At 41.8% G+C, this 18,799-nt stretch overlaps 1 protein-coding gene across 1 annotated transcript; it reads left to right on the plus strand.

The window, feature by feature from the left end:
- Positions 1-1,226: 1,226 nt before the first annotated feature.
- CYP2R1 (cytochrome P450 family 2 subfamily R member 1) lies at positions 1,227-18,258 on the plus strand. The gene is made up of 6 exons (XM_053924423.1): positions 1,227-1,442; positions 2,766-2,999; positions 10,434-10,575; positions 13,615-14,232; positions 14,830-15,154; positions 15,980-18,258. Exons 1-6 carry the CDS (start codon positions 1,227-1,229, stop codon positions 16,158-16,160), a joined length of 1,716 nt encoding a protein of 571 aa, XP_053780398.1. The 3' UTR covers positions 16,161-18,258.
- Positions 18,259-18,799: the final 541 nt, after the last annotated feature.

Genomic DNA, 18,799 nt, shown 5'->3' on the forward strand with positions numbered 1-18,799 from the left:
GCAGAGCAGCTGCCCGTGGCTGGAGGCTGATTTTCATGTTTGTTCATCTCTACTGGAAAGTTCATGTACTGACAACCTCTTTGCGAAAGGGTCTAAAATAAAAGATTACTCCATCTTAAAAAAGAAAAGAAAAAAAAAAGTTAAGGTACCGTTAAAGATAATATGTATCTAGGCAATAGGCAGATATTTCATGGCTGAAAATCCTGTGAGACACACCCTGTTTCAGTAGGCTGATATTCCATACCTGGAGGTCCTTCGAAGCATGCCTTCAGATTTGGGGGATGCCCACATACTAGATAGTGAGCTCAAAACAGTTAGGAAGCAAAACGTTAAGGGTAACTAAAGGGCTGTCCTCATTTTCAGTGTATTTGTGTCAGAAATATACAAAGAGTGTGGACTAAAACGGGGCCATGTACTAAACCTGACAAGCTCAGGGGAAGCCTACATGGAGGACTCACACAAACTCAGAGACTAAAAGTAACCACACAGGATGATTAAAACTTCCTAACAAAAAGGGAGTCAGGCTAGGTAGTCATCCTAGGCTGGTATCTTTCTTGACACGGGTCAGTGTTTACCTTACCTTTACCTGTCTACTTTCTTTTTACATCTTCGATAACATTCTTGTGGAATGTCACAATAATCCCTTTTCCAGACCGCTTAGGGCACAATCCCCCACCAGAGTAGAAAACACAGAACACCTCATTGTTACCTTGTTCCCCAAATACCATTTCTGTGTGCTGTAAATGTTAACTATCCTATATGCATGTAAAAGAAGCAAGTGTCTATCTGTTTTACTTTTTATCGAATCCCACAGATTTCTCCACTTTGCTTTCTCCCACCAATCTAATCTACCACCACTGGGTTTCATGTAACCCTCTTATATCTTCTCCTTTGATTCTAATGAATAAAATAAGGTGCAAAACTGCCATTCTCTAGAGCATTTTCTCAATCTGTTAAGATTTTGCTTCCCGGCAAGGGTCATCAGTTTTGCTCAAATAAACTCATAAATATTCTTACAGGTTTAGACATTTCTTTCATCAAGTGAGAGGCTGGAAACACTCTCAGAGGAAAGGGCTTGCTTATATATGGGAGCCTTTGCTCTCTTTGGAATACTACCCTCCAGATGTTCCTCAGGTATCTCTCCTACAGCAGGGAGAATAATGTCCTCCTTCAGCCCACGTATGTCCAAGTCCTGATACCTAAGACCTGTGAACGTGTTAGGTTTCATGGCAAGGGGAAACAAAGTGTCAGATGGAATTAATGTGGCTGAACAGCTGACTTTGAGATGGAGAATATATCCTGAATTATCCAGGTGGGCCCAATGTAATGACAAGGATGCTTCTAAGTGGAAGAGAGAGGCAGGAGAGTTGGAGAGAGCCCATGTGAGAAGACTCTGCCTAACATTGCTGACTTTGAAGGCGGAAGATTGGAGGAGACCCAAGGTAGGGAACGTGGGCAGCCTACCTGGGGAAGGCAAGAAAACGGATGCTCCCCTAGAGCCTCTAGAAGGAACACGGCCATATCAACACCTCACTTTCGCCCAGGAAGATCCACTGTGGGCTTGTGAGCTCAAAACCATAAGATAATAGATTCATGTTGTTTTAAGCCACTATTCATGGTAATTTGTTACAGCAGCAGTGGAAAACGAATATACTTCCTTGTTTGATCAAAGCTCAAATGTCATCTTCTGTAAGAGACATTTTCTGACATCCCTTACCTGCTAAATTATCTCACCATGCTCAGGCATTCTGTATAACACACTTATTTTCATTGCTTATGATTATTTAAAATTAATTATGTACTTATTCCTCTTCCATCTCACAAGAATGTAAGTTTTAGGAGGGTGGGGACTTTGTTGCTCTTCTCACCTATGTGCCTCCTTTGTTTAGGATACCACACGGTAGGAGGCATTCAATAAATACTTGTTGCATGAATAAGCTTTAATAAACTGATGAGGACCGTAAGTCTTGCCACTGCTGAATCACAATTAGGGGCAGCGGTTAGAAGAGTCCCCTGCAGAGAAGGTCCTGTGTTGCTCGATAGAAAACAGAAATAGCTACAGAAATAGCAAATAGGCAGTTAGTTGCTTAATTTTAGGTAGTAGAGGTAGAAAGGTTGACTAGTAAGTACTATCCCTGGGCAACTCTAGACCGAGAATCCTCTGTGATTGGCAGGAAGTAACCAGTTGGGGAAGACCAGGAAGGGGTGAAAAGATGTATAATTAACTCCGATTACCTAAATATTGCATAATCACAGTTTTCAAGGAATCACACACAAAGATGCCTCGAAATAGAAGGAAAGAACAGATGAGTAGTACGATTATATATTTTTATATTGCTTTATCAATTCTCTAATGGAGATTCTAAAGATTGTCAGGTTCAGCTAAAGATCGCAGTGGTGATAAGCTCTCCAGTGTTTCTAGTTTGAAATAGGCAGACCTGGTTCCTAAAAAGACCCCTCAGTACGGGATGGTCCCAAAGGAGGCAGGTTCTGCCCAGTGAGGGAGGCTGAACTGACTAGTCGTCAACGCCCTGGTATCAACACCTTGCAAAGGGCCTCCAGGCTCAGTGCCACCCGGGCTGGCGCTCGCCCACAGCCAGCTTGCCGCACCCACCTCCACCCAGCGAACTCGAAGCCAGAGGTCACTGACCCGAGGGGCCAGAGGCCCTGAAACTGGGGCGGGACCTCAGAGTAGCGGGCCAATGGGGTGCGGCGGAGTAGGGGGCGAGCCCAGTTCCGCAGCGGCGGATAGTCACAGGCCCTAGGCCCCGGCCACGGGGGAACCTCGCAGAGCTGAGGTGTGCGCGGCAGCTGTCGGCTGCGCGCTCTTCCTGCTGCTCGTCGCGCTGGGGGTCCGCCAGCTGCTGAAGCAGAGGCGGCCGCCGGGGTTCCCCCCGGGTCCGTCGGGGCTGCCATTCATCGGCAACATCTACTCGCTGGCCGCCTCGGCCGATCTTCCCCATGTCTACATGAAAAAGCTGAGCCAGGTGTACGGCGAGGTACATCCCAACGGGCCGTGGGCAGGGAGGGCCCCGGCCTTCATCCCGGGTAGGCCGACGGCCGCTCCTGGCCCGGACCTGTCGGTAGCCGGTGCTAGGAGAGAAACCCACTTCCTGGGTCGGGAGGAGGGGCCCTCGAAGCCACGCCCCGGCCCGGGGAGCCCCGCCGGGTTGGGACCCCTACCCGCCTTGACGCCCTGCGGGGTCTTTCAGTCCGCTAAACCTTCGAGGTAGTGCTCCCGCGCCTGCGCAGTGGGCCCACAGGCTCTGCCGTAGTGGAATGAGTTCCGGCCCATGTTCCAGCCCAAGGCCTCCCTGCAAAGTAGGCACCCGAATTCTAACACCGAGTGAATAGGTAATAGGAGGTTCTGGGGTGTTTGCCTTTAAGCACGGCTGGTCTAGGCCTTCGCTGTGAGGATTAGCAAGGATCCGGGAAGGCCCTGGTCGGAGAGAGGTGGGCTCCGGTAAATAATTGTGAAAGAATGAATGAATGGATTATGACAAGTGGGTGCGGAGTCCTACAGCGCAGGGTGAGTGAGCAGTGTCATGCTGACAGGCCAGCATCATCCTCATAGCAAACCCTGACCCTGCGCCTGCTGCGGGCCAGCCCCCCTTCCAACGTGGATTCCTTTAAACTCACAGCGCCCAGGAAAACGACCGCTGGTCCTCCCTGTTACGGAGGAGGAGACTGCGCCCGAAAAAGCCGGTGACCAGCGGACAGACTACCGCTGCTGACTAGTGGGGGAAAGGACCGAAACACAAGCTTGTGTTTGGAAGGGCGCCAGACCTCAGAGGGAGGCAGCAGTTTCAGAGCACTGGCCCCGACTGACCTCACCTGCTTTGTTCTGAGTCCATTCATTTATGGGAAGCAACACAGCAGACGCTTGTCGTGTGCTAGGGATGGACAGGAGAAGGAGGCCCACACAGCCGGGCTTCAGGGAGTTACAGTGTAGTGAGAGGGAGAAAATCGATCAAATTGTCCACCACGGCAGGGTTGTTTGGCAACCGTGTTTCAGGTTGGGGCTTAAATCTTTACCTAAACCAGGTTTTACAAGAATTAGTCCAGTTTTCTGCAGCTCACTAATGGTTCATATCACTAAAGGGTAGCTGACTTTAGGAAAAGCAAACACAAGAATTTTTTCGCCCTCTAGTTCTCCGAGATATGAGTGTGTTTCCATTTGATATAGTTAATCTTTACTGTGTTAGTACAAAGCATCATAATATTCTAGAGAAATTATTGGATGTCAGAGTATGAGACTAGAGGTTGATCCTCTTTCGTCAGAAAAAAATGCCCTTTCCGTCTTTGAATCTTAGTATTTCCTCGTGTACATAATGAGAATAAAAGTAACTGGGAACAGTTAAGTGCTACTCTGATGTTCTTGGTGATTAATTACAGAACAACTTATTTGGCCTACAAATTCAAACGTATTTTTAAACCAATTTTTTGAAATGATGTCTTGCAGAAGAGGAATGTGTTTTTTATACATAAATATTTGAAAGGAATGCAGTTTTTACAGTGAACATTCTTTTGAGGAAGGTGGTAATCTAAGTATCCTATCACAACAGATTACAAATTAAATTAGAAACATACTGAAAGACTTATCTTTGGATAGGTAGATTTGGGTCAATGGATTTAAGAATTTTGCATGAGTGAACCTTCTGTGTGTGTGTGTGTGTTTACTGGTCCAGCTATTTTAGGCCACCATGGTTCTTTACAAAGAGGACTCTTTACTGGAGGTGGTAAAATCAAACTTTTTTAATAGGCAAGAGGAGTAGAGGAAAAAGAGAAAGTAACGAAAAAGATGTAGACACTGTTTGTCTGACTCCACCTTAGACCTAAATACCACCTAACATTAACTCTAAACTAGAGCAGCATTTGATCTTTATCTTAGTTGTGAAATATCCTTAAAGGTCTCCCATTATCTTAGAGGTGTTTCCCAATTCTGACAAAGTCTCGAAGTTAGTGTAAGTTGTTAATACACTCTACAGGTATAATATTAGCACTATACCTTTTTTGGAAGTGGGAGGAGTACTACTGGAAGATTGTAGAAAGTTGTTTATAAGGCTTATTCGTAAATGCAATCTTATTTTTGCACTATCTGACTTTATAATTTGGCGATGTGGGCTTGTATAAAAAGCCTGGACTTGAAAATTGCTTATGAGAAATGACAGTCACTTCAAGTGACATCGACTTTATGAAGTCTGTGAATTCAGTTCTCCTTTATAATGGAAGACAACCAGTCCTCAGATCTTATGCATTCATTTTAAAGGCAATCTGAAATAGAAATGCTCCCCATCAAGAATTACCATTTCCTTGGAGATTCACTCTGAATGCGTCGGCTTCTACAGTGACTTTAATCTTAATTCAAATTTCGAGAAACAATCCCTAACTAGTAAAGTGGTAAACAAATGTTTCTTACAGATTGTTTTCAGGTGGTACACATAGGACAATAAAATAATTACTTCAAGGCAAGTGGAGTTGATAACTTATTATTTACAATGTATAGTAACCATTTATGGAGACTTTTATGCAAGGCACTGAACAGGATTCTATGGAAGGGTCAAAGATGAGAGACTTAAAATCATTTATTCTAAGACGTTTATAACCTAGCAGGCAAGAGAAGACAAGAATATGAATGTTTCTGGCTTTGGCTGGTGTGGCAGAGTGGACTGAGCGCCGGCCTGCTAGTCAGGGCACCTTCCTGGGTTGCGGGCCAGGTCCCCATTTGGGGGTATTCGAGAGGCAGCCGATCGATGTAGCTCTCATGCATAGGTGTTTCTCTCCTCTTTCTCCTTCCCTTCCCCTCTTCCCTAAAAATAAATAAAGTCTTTGAAAAAAGAATATGAATGTTTGTGGTTCAAGGGAGTATTAAATAAGTGCCCTGGGAGCTTCTAAGCATGTGCTGTGGTGGGTCAAAGGAGAGGAGAGAGTGCTCCAAGAGAGGCTTCATGGAGGACGGTCCCTAAAGACTTGGGATGGTTTGGACAGTATGGCACTCAAGGGAGGCTGTTAAATGAGAAAACAGCCCAAGTAAAGGTGAAAGAGTGTGTGGCAAATACTTTTCAGTTTTTATCAACAGCATTCTCCACATTCCTCTGTTTTTAGCACTTAATCCATGGTGCTGTAATCTGCTTTTTATTTTTTAAAGATTTTATTTATTTATTTTTAGAGAGAGGGGAAGGGAGGGAGAAAGAGGGAGAGAAACATCAGTATGTTGTTGCCTCTCGCACACCCCCTGCTGGGGACCTGTCCGGCCACCCAGGCATGTGCCCTGACTGGGAATTGAACCAGCGACCGTTTGGTTCACAGGCTGGCGCTCAGTCCACTGAATCCACCAGCCAGGGCTAATAATCTGCTTAAATGTATACCTCCACCACTCTTCACTAATTCAACATGCATTTATCAGTTGTCATCTTACGTTTTGTACTGTTCTAGGTGTGCAGGCAGAGTGGTGAACAAACAGAAATCATGTAGCTTACATTCTCACCAGGTGGGGATGGGAGGGAGGCGGTAAGACGGACAATACAAACATAATAAGTAAATTATATATATATGTTAAAGTACAGAGTATGAAGGAAACTAAATTACGGCAAGGGAGATGGAGAATACTAAGGGTTAGGGTTAAGGGCACTTTGGGGCCTGAGTAGCTTGAAGGATAAATGGAGTGTTCATTAACTGAGATAGTGAAGAATTGTGGGTAGAGCTGGTTTGAGGAAGGGAAAGACACTTGAAGATCATAGACCGACTGCTAGGAAACAAAGAAAGTAATTCACGTGTTCCTGTTTTCCATCTCTGCCTGCATTATAACTAGCCCATAATACTACTAAAAATTATGGAATAAATCAGAGAACATACAAACTTCATTTGGATCATGTCATAGATCAAAGTCACTTAAGGGCAAATTTTCAGTTTTATACACAAACGTTTACCAAAACACCTGAAAAACAGCGAAATGCAGGACAGATGCTAGTTCTAGGACCAGTTTCCCCAGTTTTACCCTCAAGTACAGGGACATTTCAAATTTTTGAGTAAATGTGGATTGTAGAACAGTGTTCTCAAGCATGGCTCCTCCCTGGTTTTTGTAATCCCTAGTGCCCACAGCCTGACAGCTTATCCTGAAATATAGCTCCCGTTTGTTCTGCCTTCCTATTAACCCAGTTTTCAACCCCAGGGTCTTTTATCATCCTTGTGAAATCGTCAGTCTGTTTGTTTTCTGCATCAGGACCATTGGCTATTCACTAATGTCACTCTTTTATTATCTCTGCTGTGATATAGTGCTTTATAGTAAGAAATATATTTTTTGGTCTTTGTCTATTAATTGGCACATAAAGGCCTTGGAATTTCCTGTCTTAAGAGTGATAAAGGATGGTTGTCTTTTTTAAAAAATTCATAACAATTCCCTTTCAACCATGCCTGAGTCCCACCTGAGGTAACTTTTAGAAAGCTCAAAGAATGAGAGCTTGTTTGGGGGAGACCCAATCAGGATTAGAGGGTTGGAACTTTCAGTCTGATCCCTTCCCCTTACCTCTGAGGAGGGGACAGGGGCTGGAAGTTGAATCAGTCACCAGTAGTCAGTGATTTAATTGATCACTCCTAGGTAATAAAATATCCATAAAAATCCTCAAATTACAGGGTTTGCAGAGATGCTGTGTTGGTGAGCACATGGAGATGAGCAGAGGGTGGCATTGCTGGAAGGGCATGGAAGCTTCCCACCCCTTCCCCATACCTTGCCCTGTGCATCTCTTCCACATGGCTATTCCTGAGTTATATCCTTTTATAATAAAGCTAAAATCTAGCAAGTAAAATATCTTCCTGAGTTCTGTGAGCCACTCTAGCAAATTAATTGAACCTGAGGAGAAGGTCATGCAAACCCCTGGTTTATAGCCTGTTACTCAGAAGCACAGGTAACAACCTGGACTTGTGATTGGCATCTGAAGTGGGGAAGAACTCTTGTGGCACTGATTTTTTTTTTTAAGATTTTATTTTTTTTTTTAGAGAGTGGAAGGTGGGGAGAAAAAGAGGGAGAGAAACATTGATGTGAGAGAGAAACATTGATAGGTTTCCTCTCACACACCCCCAACCAGGGAACAGGCCCACAAGCCAAGCAAGAGCCCTGACTGGGAATTGAACCAGCAACTTTTAGTTCGTAGGCTGGTGCTCAATCCACTGAGCCACATCAACCAGAGTGGAACTGATCTCTTAATATGTGGAACCTGAAACTGTCTCCAGGTAGATCTATCAGAATTAAATTAAATTGTAGGACACGCAGCTATTGTCCCAGAATTGCTTGAGGTGTGGAAAACCCACACATCTGGTGTTAGAAATGTAGAAGAGCCCTGGCTCGTGGCTCAGTGGATTTCATGCCAGCCTGCAAACCAGAGTCACTGGTTCAATTTCCAGTCAGGATCTGGGCCTGGGTTGCGGGACAGGTCCCTAGTAGGAGGTGTGCGAGAGGCAACCGCACATTGATGTTTCTCTTCCTCTCTTTCTCCCTGCCTTACCCTTTCTAAAAATAAATAAAATGCTTTTTTAAAAAAAACAAAAAAGTGTAGTAGAGCAGCGGTCCCCAGCCCTTTTGGCACCAGGGACCGATTTCATGGAAGACAATTTTTCCATGGACTGGGGTTGGAGATGGTTTCTGGATGATTCAAGCCCTTTGCATTCGAACTCACCTCCTGCTGTGCAGCCTTGGTTCCTAACAAGCCCAGACCTGGTTCTGCAGCCCGGAGGTCGGAGACGCCTGTAGTAGAGTATTGGAAGTAAAGGAGACACACAGGAGGAGGAGGTTTTCCTTTGTATCTGCTAAAATTACACTTCTGGGTAAATACTTCCTTTCAGACCATTTCATTTCTGCTTTGGCAACTAAAAAATCCCACCTTTGCTCTGCTGAAACTCTTAACTGCTGCTTTTGACTGATACCACTGCTTGTGGCAGGCAGTCCACGCTCCTTCCCCAAGGTTCAGGGTGTACCTGCGGCTCGGCTGGCAGGGCCTATTCTTGTGCCAAAGACTCCATTGCTCAGATGGTTGATTCTGTTCCTACATGGAGTTTTCATCACAATTGCTGCTGTAACGAATTTGCTGAACTTCTATTCTCTGCCAAGCCTTTTGTTTTGTTTTCTTTTGCTTTGTTTTGTTTGCAGAGATGAGGCTTTACGCAGTGTTTTGGCTCCTAAAAAGCTCTCAGCCAACTTCTCAGAGGATGGGGATAAGCATTCTTTGCATCCCACTGATAAGGTAGCACTCTTCTCTCACTGGACTGGTCCCTTACGGGCCTAGTTAGAATGGACTGTAAGAGGTATGACATAAGTGAACCTGAGCTAAAGCACATGAGAAGCTCCCGAAAGGCATAGGATGGGTATTCTGTCTGGCCTTCCCCTTAGATGAGGGGTAGCTACCTGTGCCTATATGGCAAATACTGTTAAAAGGAGCCAGCAGGTCCAAAATGGAGTCATTTGTGCTAAAAAACCCCATGGCAGCAAAGCAAGACTTAGTATCTAAGTTAACTCAGTTTCAGCCTCCACCAGGAATGTAACCTTTGACTAGTCAGCAGGAAATTACCATTCCAGCACTAGTTAGATAAGGTACCGGGGAGACTTCTTTGTTCCCCTTCTGAGAGTGACTTTGCCTGAAACAGTGATTTCCTTTTCCTACCTCTTCTCTGCCTTTAAAGTCCTTTCCTTTTCTACAGGTCTTTGGAGCTACTTTGTGCTTGCTAGATGGGATACTGTTCAATTCATGAATCATCCAATAAAGTCAGTTAGATCTTCAAATTTACTCAGTTGAATTTTTGTGATTTTGGCAAAGCCTTTCTTCCCAGGTCATATTCCCTTAGGGCCCACTTTGTCAACTTCATGGGGTTCAGGGACCCAAATACAAATGGGCCTAGTTACAGTATGTTTATACTTCAAAGTTGTCTCTTACGCCTTTGGCAACCCCTTCCCTACCTAAGTCTGGAGTGATAAAGGATATGTTAGATGGTGCTGCCTCCCCACTCATCTTGGTAATAAAAAGAAATTCCTGGATATCATCGAATGTTTTGAGTTGGAGTGAATCTTAAAAGAGCATCTAAATCAAGTACCATACTTTCTGTGACAACCCTGACGCTCCAAAATGTTGAGGGTTCTGCACAGGGTCCTATATGTGTTTAATGGCAAAGCTTAAATTGGAACCCAGGCCTTCCGAGTCTGGTACTCCTTCCTTTAATACCATTGAAAAGATTGTCTTCAGGCATTGAATGCATAATGGAATCATGGTGTTTGATACGCCTTGTAGAGAGAAGGCACTCTAAACATTGTCAGTTGAGTAACAAATGCCTACATTTTCAAGGATGTAACAAATCTGGAAGAACTGGCTTAGTACATGTTAATTTCCACGGTTATATTCCTCCATACACTTTGCCATTTAAATGTTGTTTTTCTTTTCTTCTCAAAGATCTTCAGTTTAGATCTTGGAGGTATATCAACTGTGGTTCTGAATGGCTATGATGTGGTAAAGGAGTGCCTTGTTCACCAAAGTGAAATTTTTGCAGACAGACCATGCCTTCCTTTATTCGTGAAGATGACAAAAATGGGAGGTATGTTTATTTTCACCTTTTTAGTGATTACTAAACTATTTTGAATCACATTTCTTATGTAAATTTAGCACATAGAGTTTGGATTCTATTGTATTGAATAACAGGAAAGTATTAACTAATCAATTTAAGCTACAGACCCTAGTGGTTGAGGACTTTCAGGCTACATCACAGTCACACGGGGGTGGGCAAAAATAGATTTACAGTTGGGAGTATGTGAAACACCATTTGCTCATGTATTATTTCTTATTTATTAATTACCGTATTGTTTTCCATATGAACAACTGTAAATCTACTTTTGCCCACCGCTATATTTAGAGCTGTACCTGCTAATTCTACTGTCGTAATCGAGTTCTAATAAATAGTGTAAATAATGTCTTAAAGAATTAGCACTTACTAATATGTGCAGGTTTGGTGAGACAAGTTAGGAACACATACACGTGTATGCACACTCGAATCAAAAGTGCTTTTTGAAGCCACTCTTGGGTGCTTGGTGACAGTGCTCATACAATTGTAGAACCTGAAGCAGCCTTTCTTTTTTATTTTTTTAAGATTTTTATTTACTTATTTTTAGAGAGAAGGGAAGGGAGGGAGAGAGAGAGGGAGAGAAACACCAGTGTGTGGTCGCCTCTCCCACGACCTACTGGAGACCTGGCCTGCAACCCAGGCATGTGCCCTGACTGGGAACTGAACTGGCAACCTCTAGTTTTGCAAGACAGCGTTCAGTCCACCGAGCCACATTAGCCAGGGCACTGCACACTTACTTTTAAAGAAAAACTTAATAATACCTCGGTTAGATAGACTAAAAAGATACTGATTGAAAAGAAAAAAAATAAAATTATCCATATATCACTTCACAAAGCAAATCAACTAATGCAAAGGAAACACTAGTTTTTTTAATGCCAAATTCTTAGGACAGAGAATAATGATACTTGAAAGCAATATTACAAATAAAATTCAAATTCCCAGCCTCTGAAATAATTTTCTAAATAATAATTAGGCAAAAGAAGAAATTATACCACAATTAAAATAGAAGACCTTTAAAGAAATTATGAAAATGAAAGGTGGTATGATCAGAGTAATATTTGAGGTAAAATATATAGTTTATCTTTTTCAAAGCTATAAATTTATAGTTTGGACTATTTTATTATAAATAAAGATAAAATAAGCACTGAACTTAAGGTTTTCAAGAACCAGTAAAAGAAAAATAGAAAACTGTGTTATTTTAAGACACATGTGCATTGAACTTGGAACTGAGAAACCAGAGTTACCATCAGCCCACTCCTGGGGGAAGCGTTGGTCAAGCATACAACTTGGCCAGTGTAGGGTTGTAACAAGGTCCCTCTGTACCTTCTTGTACATGTGTCACGTACACGTATATTTGCACAGGGCCTGCTTTCATCTCAGTGCCTTTCCCGTAGGTTAGCTGCCCCCTCTGCCAGCAGTGATCTTTCCCCAGATAGCTGCTGGACTCGCTTTGTCATCTCTGTCTTCACTTACGTCACCTTCTCAGAGAGGCTTTCCCTGACCACCCTATGTCTGCTTCCTTGCCGTGGCATTTATTTGCTCATTTGCCTCTCCTCTGTAGTATGTAAGGTCCCTGAGAGTAGGGATCTTTTGCCACTTTTGTTCACTGGGATATCTGTGACATATAAAAAGCTGCCTGGAACATAGTAGGTGCGGCATAATTATGTGTGGAATGAGTACTTGTTAATCAGCTTAACAATAACCCACAACCTTCTGACCAACTTAGTATTTGTTGAATGAACAGTTATCTGGGAGTATGGAAAGAGAGTTAAATATAGGAATATAAGATTTCTGCCCAGCTCCAAATCAAGATATTATTGCACAATTATTGGAACATGGATTACCTAGGTTCCTCACATAGAAAAGAGAACATGACATTTTTCATTATAGGTGCACTTACATACCAGTTATGAATGAAATTTTGAATAAAGTACATGCTACACAAATATATGTGCTAAAGATTTTTTTCCCCTTGATAACTAATTTAAAGGGAAACTATTCCATAGCAGCCACATCAGAACAGCACAGTATTCTACGGAGAGTCAGAAATTATAAGGCAAGAAATATGGACATTAGAAGCTGGAGTTTCATGCTTGCCTTCTGTCATAGTTCGAGCTGCTATAACAAAAATAGTGTAGACTGAGTGGCTTAAACAACAGACATTTATTCTCACAGAGCTGGAGGCTGGGAAGTTAAAATCAAGACACCCACAGACTGGAGTCTGAAAAGAGCCTGCTTCCTGGCTTATCCACAGCTACCTTCTTCCTGTATCCTCACGTGGCCCAGAGCCAGCACCCTCTGTCCCTGCTTATAAGGGCACTTACCCCATTCAGGAAGGCTCTACCCTCATGTCCTAATTACCTCCCAAAGGCCCCTCCTCCTAATCTCATTACATTGGGGGTTAGGCTTCAACATAGGAATTTTGTGAGGGCACAAACATTCGGCCATAGTATTCTCTTTTTTGCTTGAGTATTTTCCCTACATTAACACCTCATTCAGCCCACCCTTGCCTCTGCTAGAGTTATCTTAGGCAAAAAATGCCTTTAACAGGAGGAAATTTATATGCTCAAATCTAGTCTATTAAAGCAGAAAATTTCTAATTTTAGAAATACAATCTCAAGGTATTTATTTAATCCAAAATATAATTTTGCGCATAGAACATGAAGTCATTTGTTTTTTGTAAATTAGGTTTATAGTAAAAGTTGAATAGTAAAGTCACCTGGGCCTAGTTCACCCAGGCTGAATTACACACGAGTGTCCAGTGACTTGTGGTGGGAGAATTATAGGTGTGTTCGCCTGCCCCCAGGTGAGAGTAGACAAGCTTTTTTATGTTTATAATATTTTATGGCTAATGAGTGGTAGAAAACAGGGCTTATCCACTGGGTCTAGTTTTAGTTTTATGGAAACATGATTTGGAGAGGAATGACAATCTTCCCAGCCCCCCACTTCCCATAGCCTCTTTAGCTATTAGGTTCAGGGATGTAGGAATGATACATTTTTTAACATTTTTTTTAGGCTTACTCAATTCAAAATATGGCCGAGGATGGGTGGATCACAGAAGATTAGCCGTAAACAGCTTTCGCTATTTTGGATATGGTCAAAAGTCTTTTGAATCGAAAATTTTAGAAGAAACCAAATTTTTCATTGACGCTGTTGAAACATACAAAGGCAGACCTTCTGACTTGAAACAATTGATAACAAATGCTGTTTCAAACATAACCAATCTGATCATTTTTGGACACCGATTCACTTATGAAGACACTGAATTTCAGCACATGATTGAGTTATTTAGTGAAAACGTGGAACTTGCTGCCAGTGCCTCCGTCTTCCTGTATAACGCCTTCCCATGGATTGGCAAACACCAGCAGCTGTTCAGAAATGCCACTGTGGTCTATGATTTTCTCTCCAGGCTTGTTGAAAACGCTGCCATGAAGAGAAAGCCTCGGTTACCCCAGCATTTTGTTGATGCATATTTAGATGAGGTGGACCAAGGGAAAAATGACCCGTCATCTACTTTCTCCAAAGAGAACCTAATTTTCTCCGTGGGCGAACTCATCATTGCTGGAACCGAAACTACAACCAATGTGTTACGGTGGGCGATTCTTTTCATGGCCCTTTATCCGAACATTCAAGGTGAGGATTCTCTTGATGTCAAGGTCCGAACTTACATTAAGGACTCACACGTGCTTTAGAGTCTTTGGCCATGTACAAAGCATTTTAGATAGGAACTCCTGCTGTGTGAGCCAAGAAGAAAAATATTTAATAGTTATAGAGTTTTCAAATCTATTCTCTCAATTTATGTAAAAACCTCAGAGGTGGGCTTATTATGCCTATTTTAGAGATGGGAGAAAAGGATGAGTGGCTGACGTGTCCAGCCTCATTCCCTGGGAGTGGCAGAGCTGGGACCTGAAGCCTGGTTGTTTCCATTCAAGTTTCATGCTTCACTATTTTCCTTGCCAAGAGTAAGGTGTTATTCCAGTTCTAAATTTGTTTGATTTTTATTTCTTTTAATGTGGTTTTCATACTCAGAGCATTGGTTACTGGTAGTACCAGGTACATGGTATATATTTAAATAGAACTCCCAAATCATGAAAAATCTGAATCTGGGTGTGCCCATACCCTGTTGACGACTTATTATAGTTTATCCCTTGTTTTATCCCAAAGGGACATTACTCTAGATATTACTTTTTAAGCATTGCATAATAAATCGAACACTTTTGTCTCTGACAGGACAAGTTCAGAAAGAGATTGATTTAATTATGGGACCCAGTGGGAAGCCTTCTTGGGACGACAAATGCAAAATGCCTTATACCGAGGCAGTTTTGCACGAAGTTTTAAGATTCTGTAACATAGTGCCATTAGGGATTTTCCATGCAACCTCTGAAGATGCAGTTGTACGTGGTCATTCCATTCCTAAAGGTACAACAGTAATTACAAATCTTTATTCTGTACACTTTGATGAAAAGTACTGGAAGGACCCGGAAATATTCTATCCTGAGCGATTTCTGGACAACAGTGGATATTTTTCCAGGAAGGAAGCTTTGGTTCCATTTTCCCTAGATAAGAGAACTTGCACATGGGCCATAACTTTAGGACACATTATGATGATGGTTCATTACTGTAACATATTAATTTGAGGCATCCTCTTGTAGAATCACATACTCCGACTCTGAAAATGGCATTGATTCTCACAGGAGAGAATAGTTTAACTAGAGGTTGTTAACAGCTATTTCTACTCAAAATAAGCCTGAATTTAGTATCTAGAAACTGTTGAGAGCTCTGGCTTCTGAAACTTATTTGCGTGTGGATTTTTGGCTTGTAATCACAACTCCAAGAGCTAAAAAGCCAGTAACAAGTAACTTGAGAAACTGAGGCTGTGGGAGGGGAATGACTCATAATTTGAAGTGAAACTAAAATCTAGTACTCTTGGCCCCCAGTTTATTGTACCTCACCTCCAAATATACTGCTTCTGCGGCCAAAGAGTACACAGGTCACAAGACCCTTGGAAGATGGACTGGACACTCTTTTATTTGGGAAGGGAACACCTGTAGTCATTTGAAATGGAATCATCTTCTCTTGAATCTTTAGAACAATTAGAGCTTTCATGGCATATCTTATGCTCCGTTGAAAGATGCAAGGGAAGCGGGGGGCGAACTACTAAGTTTCCACAAGTCCGTGATTTGACAAAAGAAGGTGAAGAAATGGGTTCTGGGAGATGAAAAATCAACTTTTCTTTGGAGTTTAAGAAAATTATTTAATACAAATAATCTGTTCTAACTTTTTTTAAAGTCCAGATTTCCTAAATGGCACCCATATATAAGACATAAATTTTGGTAAATTTGTGGATTTTTAAAGAATTATGATGTGCATTTTTTTTCTGTTTAGGAAGAAGATATTGTCTTGGAGAACAGCTGGCTTGGATGGAAATGTTCCTGTTTTTCACAGCCTTGCTTCAGCGGTTTCACTTGCATCTTCCAGACGAACCGGTTCCAGATCTGAAGCCCAGGTTAGGCATGACATTGCAGCCCCAGCCCTACCTCATCTGTGTGGAAAGACGCTGAAAGTGCATGGATGTTGTGTGGAACAAGGCTGTATGTCTGCCTCACCGCTGAACCTCCTTTAATCGGTGTGTGCGTTTGGACAAAAGTCATAAAGCCAATTAACACAGATGCGACTTTAAAAACAATACCAGGCAATAATAAGCATCAGCTCTGATATTTTTCAAGCTTTTATGACTGCTGAGATAGAATAACCTGTTGAGGAAGACAAAAGTGCGCATGAGAGGTGTTACATTAGATACCAGGATTTGCCACAGATGCTTAGGCAGAGCCTGGCTTTTCAGCCTCTTGTTGAGTACCAGGGGCCCTCATCCCTCCTTGACTCCATCTTGCTCCTGTCTGGGGGGATTTGCTTCCACATGCCAACGCCAGCTTCCTTCTGATCAGGTATTGTTATTAATACTTTGTGCAGTGCTACTTCAGTTTAATAAAGAACTAAAGAAGAAATTAGAACTCAAATGAGTTTGGATTACAGAGATATTTTAGACATGGTAGCAGATGATAGAAGAAATATCTATGTATTTAATGTAGTACCTGTCAATGCTTTCAAACCTTGCTCGCTACTATGTCTTCATAAGAATTGCATCATTCTGCCCTGGCCAGTGTGGCTCAGTTAGTTGGAGCATCGTCCCATAACTGAAAGGTTGTGGGTTCGATTCCCAGTCAGGGCACGTACCTAGGTTGCAGTTTGATCTTGTCCCTGCTCAGACAATCCCCCTCTGGGTGCATATGGGAGGCAACCAATTGGTGCATCTCTCTCACACCAATGTTTCTCTCTCTCCCTTCTTCTCTCTCTAAAAGCAATGAAAAAATGTCCTCTGGTGAGGATAAAAAATTAAAAATTAAAAAAAAAAAAGAATCGCATCATTCTTCTTACAAATGAGGGTCCTGTAAGCCCCGAGTATCCATCCCCAAAGCAGCAGTTCAATAGATAGGAAATTACAACAATGTATTTAAAATAAAAACAACACATAACAATTCTTTGTGGGCACACATATTTTCCCTAGTTACACTATTTTCCACAACCAGTCACAGGGCTTAATGATTCAATTTTTTTTGACTTTTAAAGATCTTTAGGCATTTCCTCAGATTACTGTCATTTTTCTAAAGATAAAACTCTATTAATCCAAAAAACATGCTTTAGAGCCAGGGTAACTTGAGAGTGAGGGATTTCTGGTAATAATTATACCGGGTAAAGAAGTATAAACTGTGCCTGTGTTGATCAAACTGGTAGGTATATTTCCAGTGATAGGTTTATTTTAAAAAAATATTAATTTTCTAAAGTTGTACAGTAAAAATTCATGCTCTTGTAACTTGGCTCATGAGTAGTTGCCGCCTCCAAGTAGAGTAAATGCACATAAACATGACCTCCATTGAAACTATGAATTGAACCCTACCTTGACCTCATCTGTTGATAATTGTCAAGTTTCTGTGTGATAAATCTGGAGATTTTGCATCTCTGATATATTAGGATGTTTCTAGTTGCAAGGGGGAAAAGTCCTGTGCAAATTTATTTAAATAATAAAGGAGAAATGTAGAGGTAGTGTGGCAGTTTGGGGGGCCAGGACCTAGATGGTCCCTGGTGTAATCAAAGATCCTGTTCCTTTAATCCCTCAGTTTTGCCTTCCAAGTGGTATCAGCTTTATCTAAAGGCTGGCTCGTGGAAGTACGTGTGTTTTTCCTACCTCCTTGTAGAGAGAGTGAGCTTCAACTATTTCTAGGAGACCAAGGAAGATTTTTAGATGTTCCCCCCAAAACTGTCCTTTGTGTCCCACAGGTCCTAACATTTAATGTGATTAGGATTTGGGGTGTTTTAGCTGTTTTCTAAAATTTACATGAAGAGGTAAATGAATAGCCACTAAAAGAAAAGCAGTGTGGGAGTTTTAGCACCATCAGGTATTAAAATATTTGTATTTTAAAGCTTTAAAATTAAAACAGTGTAACAAGGCCCTAATACATAGAAAAATGGGATAGAAAAGAAAGTCAAATAATAAAATATGTAGAAGAATGTCAAGTCAATGGAGCAAAGATGGACTTTTTAATAAATGGTATTGGCATTGGGACTACTCTGTAGTTATTTGGAAAACAGTTAAAAGTGTGAATGCATCTCTCATAGCATATGACTTAATATACTACAAATGGCTCAAAAGTTTATATAAAACAAAGCCATAAAAGTGCTAGAAACATGAGTAAATTCCTTTTTTAACTTTGGAATGAGGAAGCCTTTCCAACTATAACCCAAAATCCCAGAGTCATAAAAGAAAATTGGTACACTTTTAGAAGTTGGCTCCACATTCTGTATGTTGGTTTTCCTTTTGTTTGTTTGTTTGTTTGTTTAATATGATTTAACATGGGATCTCTCCATATCACTACACAGAAAACTTCCTCATTCTTTATATAGCTATCATAGTATAAGGAACTGTTCCACATATGGGAAATGTAGCCCAGCCCCCACTTGGAAAAGCCAGTGGGTACTCCCATGGGGAATCAGGTCTGCATTGTACCTAGGCTGTGATGAGACTTTTGCTAAAACTCCCTCACTCTGAATTGAGGCAACAAATGTTTACTGAGTATCTTTAACTTCCTAAAGTCTAGCTAAACCTCCGAAGTATGGAGTGTAACCAGTTCAACCACTTTCCCCC

Source organism: Desmodus rotundus, chromosome 5 (assembly GCF_022682495.2).
Source record: "Desmodus rotundus isolate HL8 chromosome 5, HLdesRot8A.1, whole genome shotgun sequence".
Taxonomy (NCBI): domain Eukaryota; kingdom Metazoa; phylum Chordata; class Mammalia; order Chiroptera; family Phyllostomidae; genus Desmodus; species Desmodus rotundus.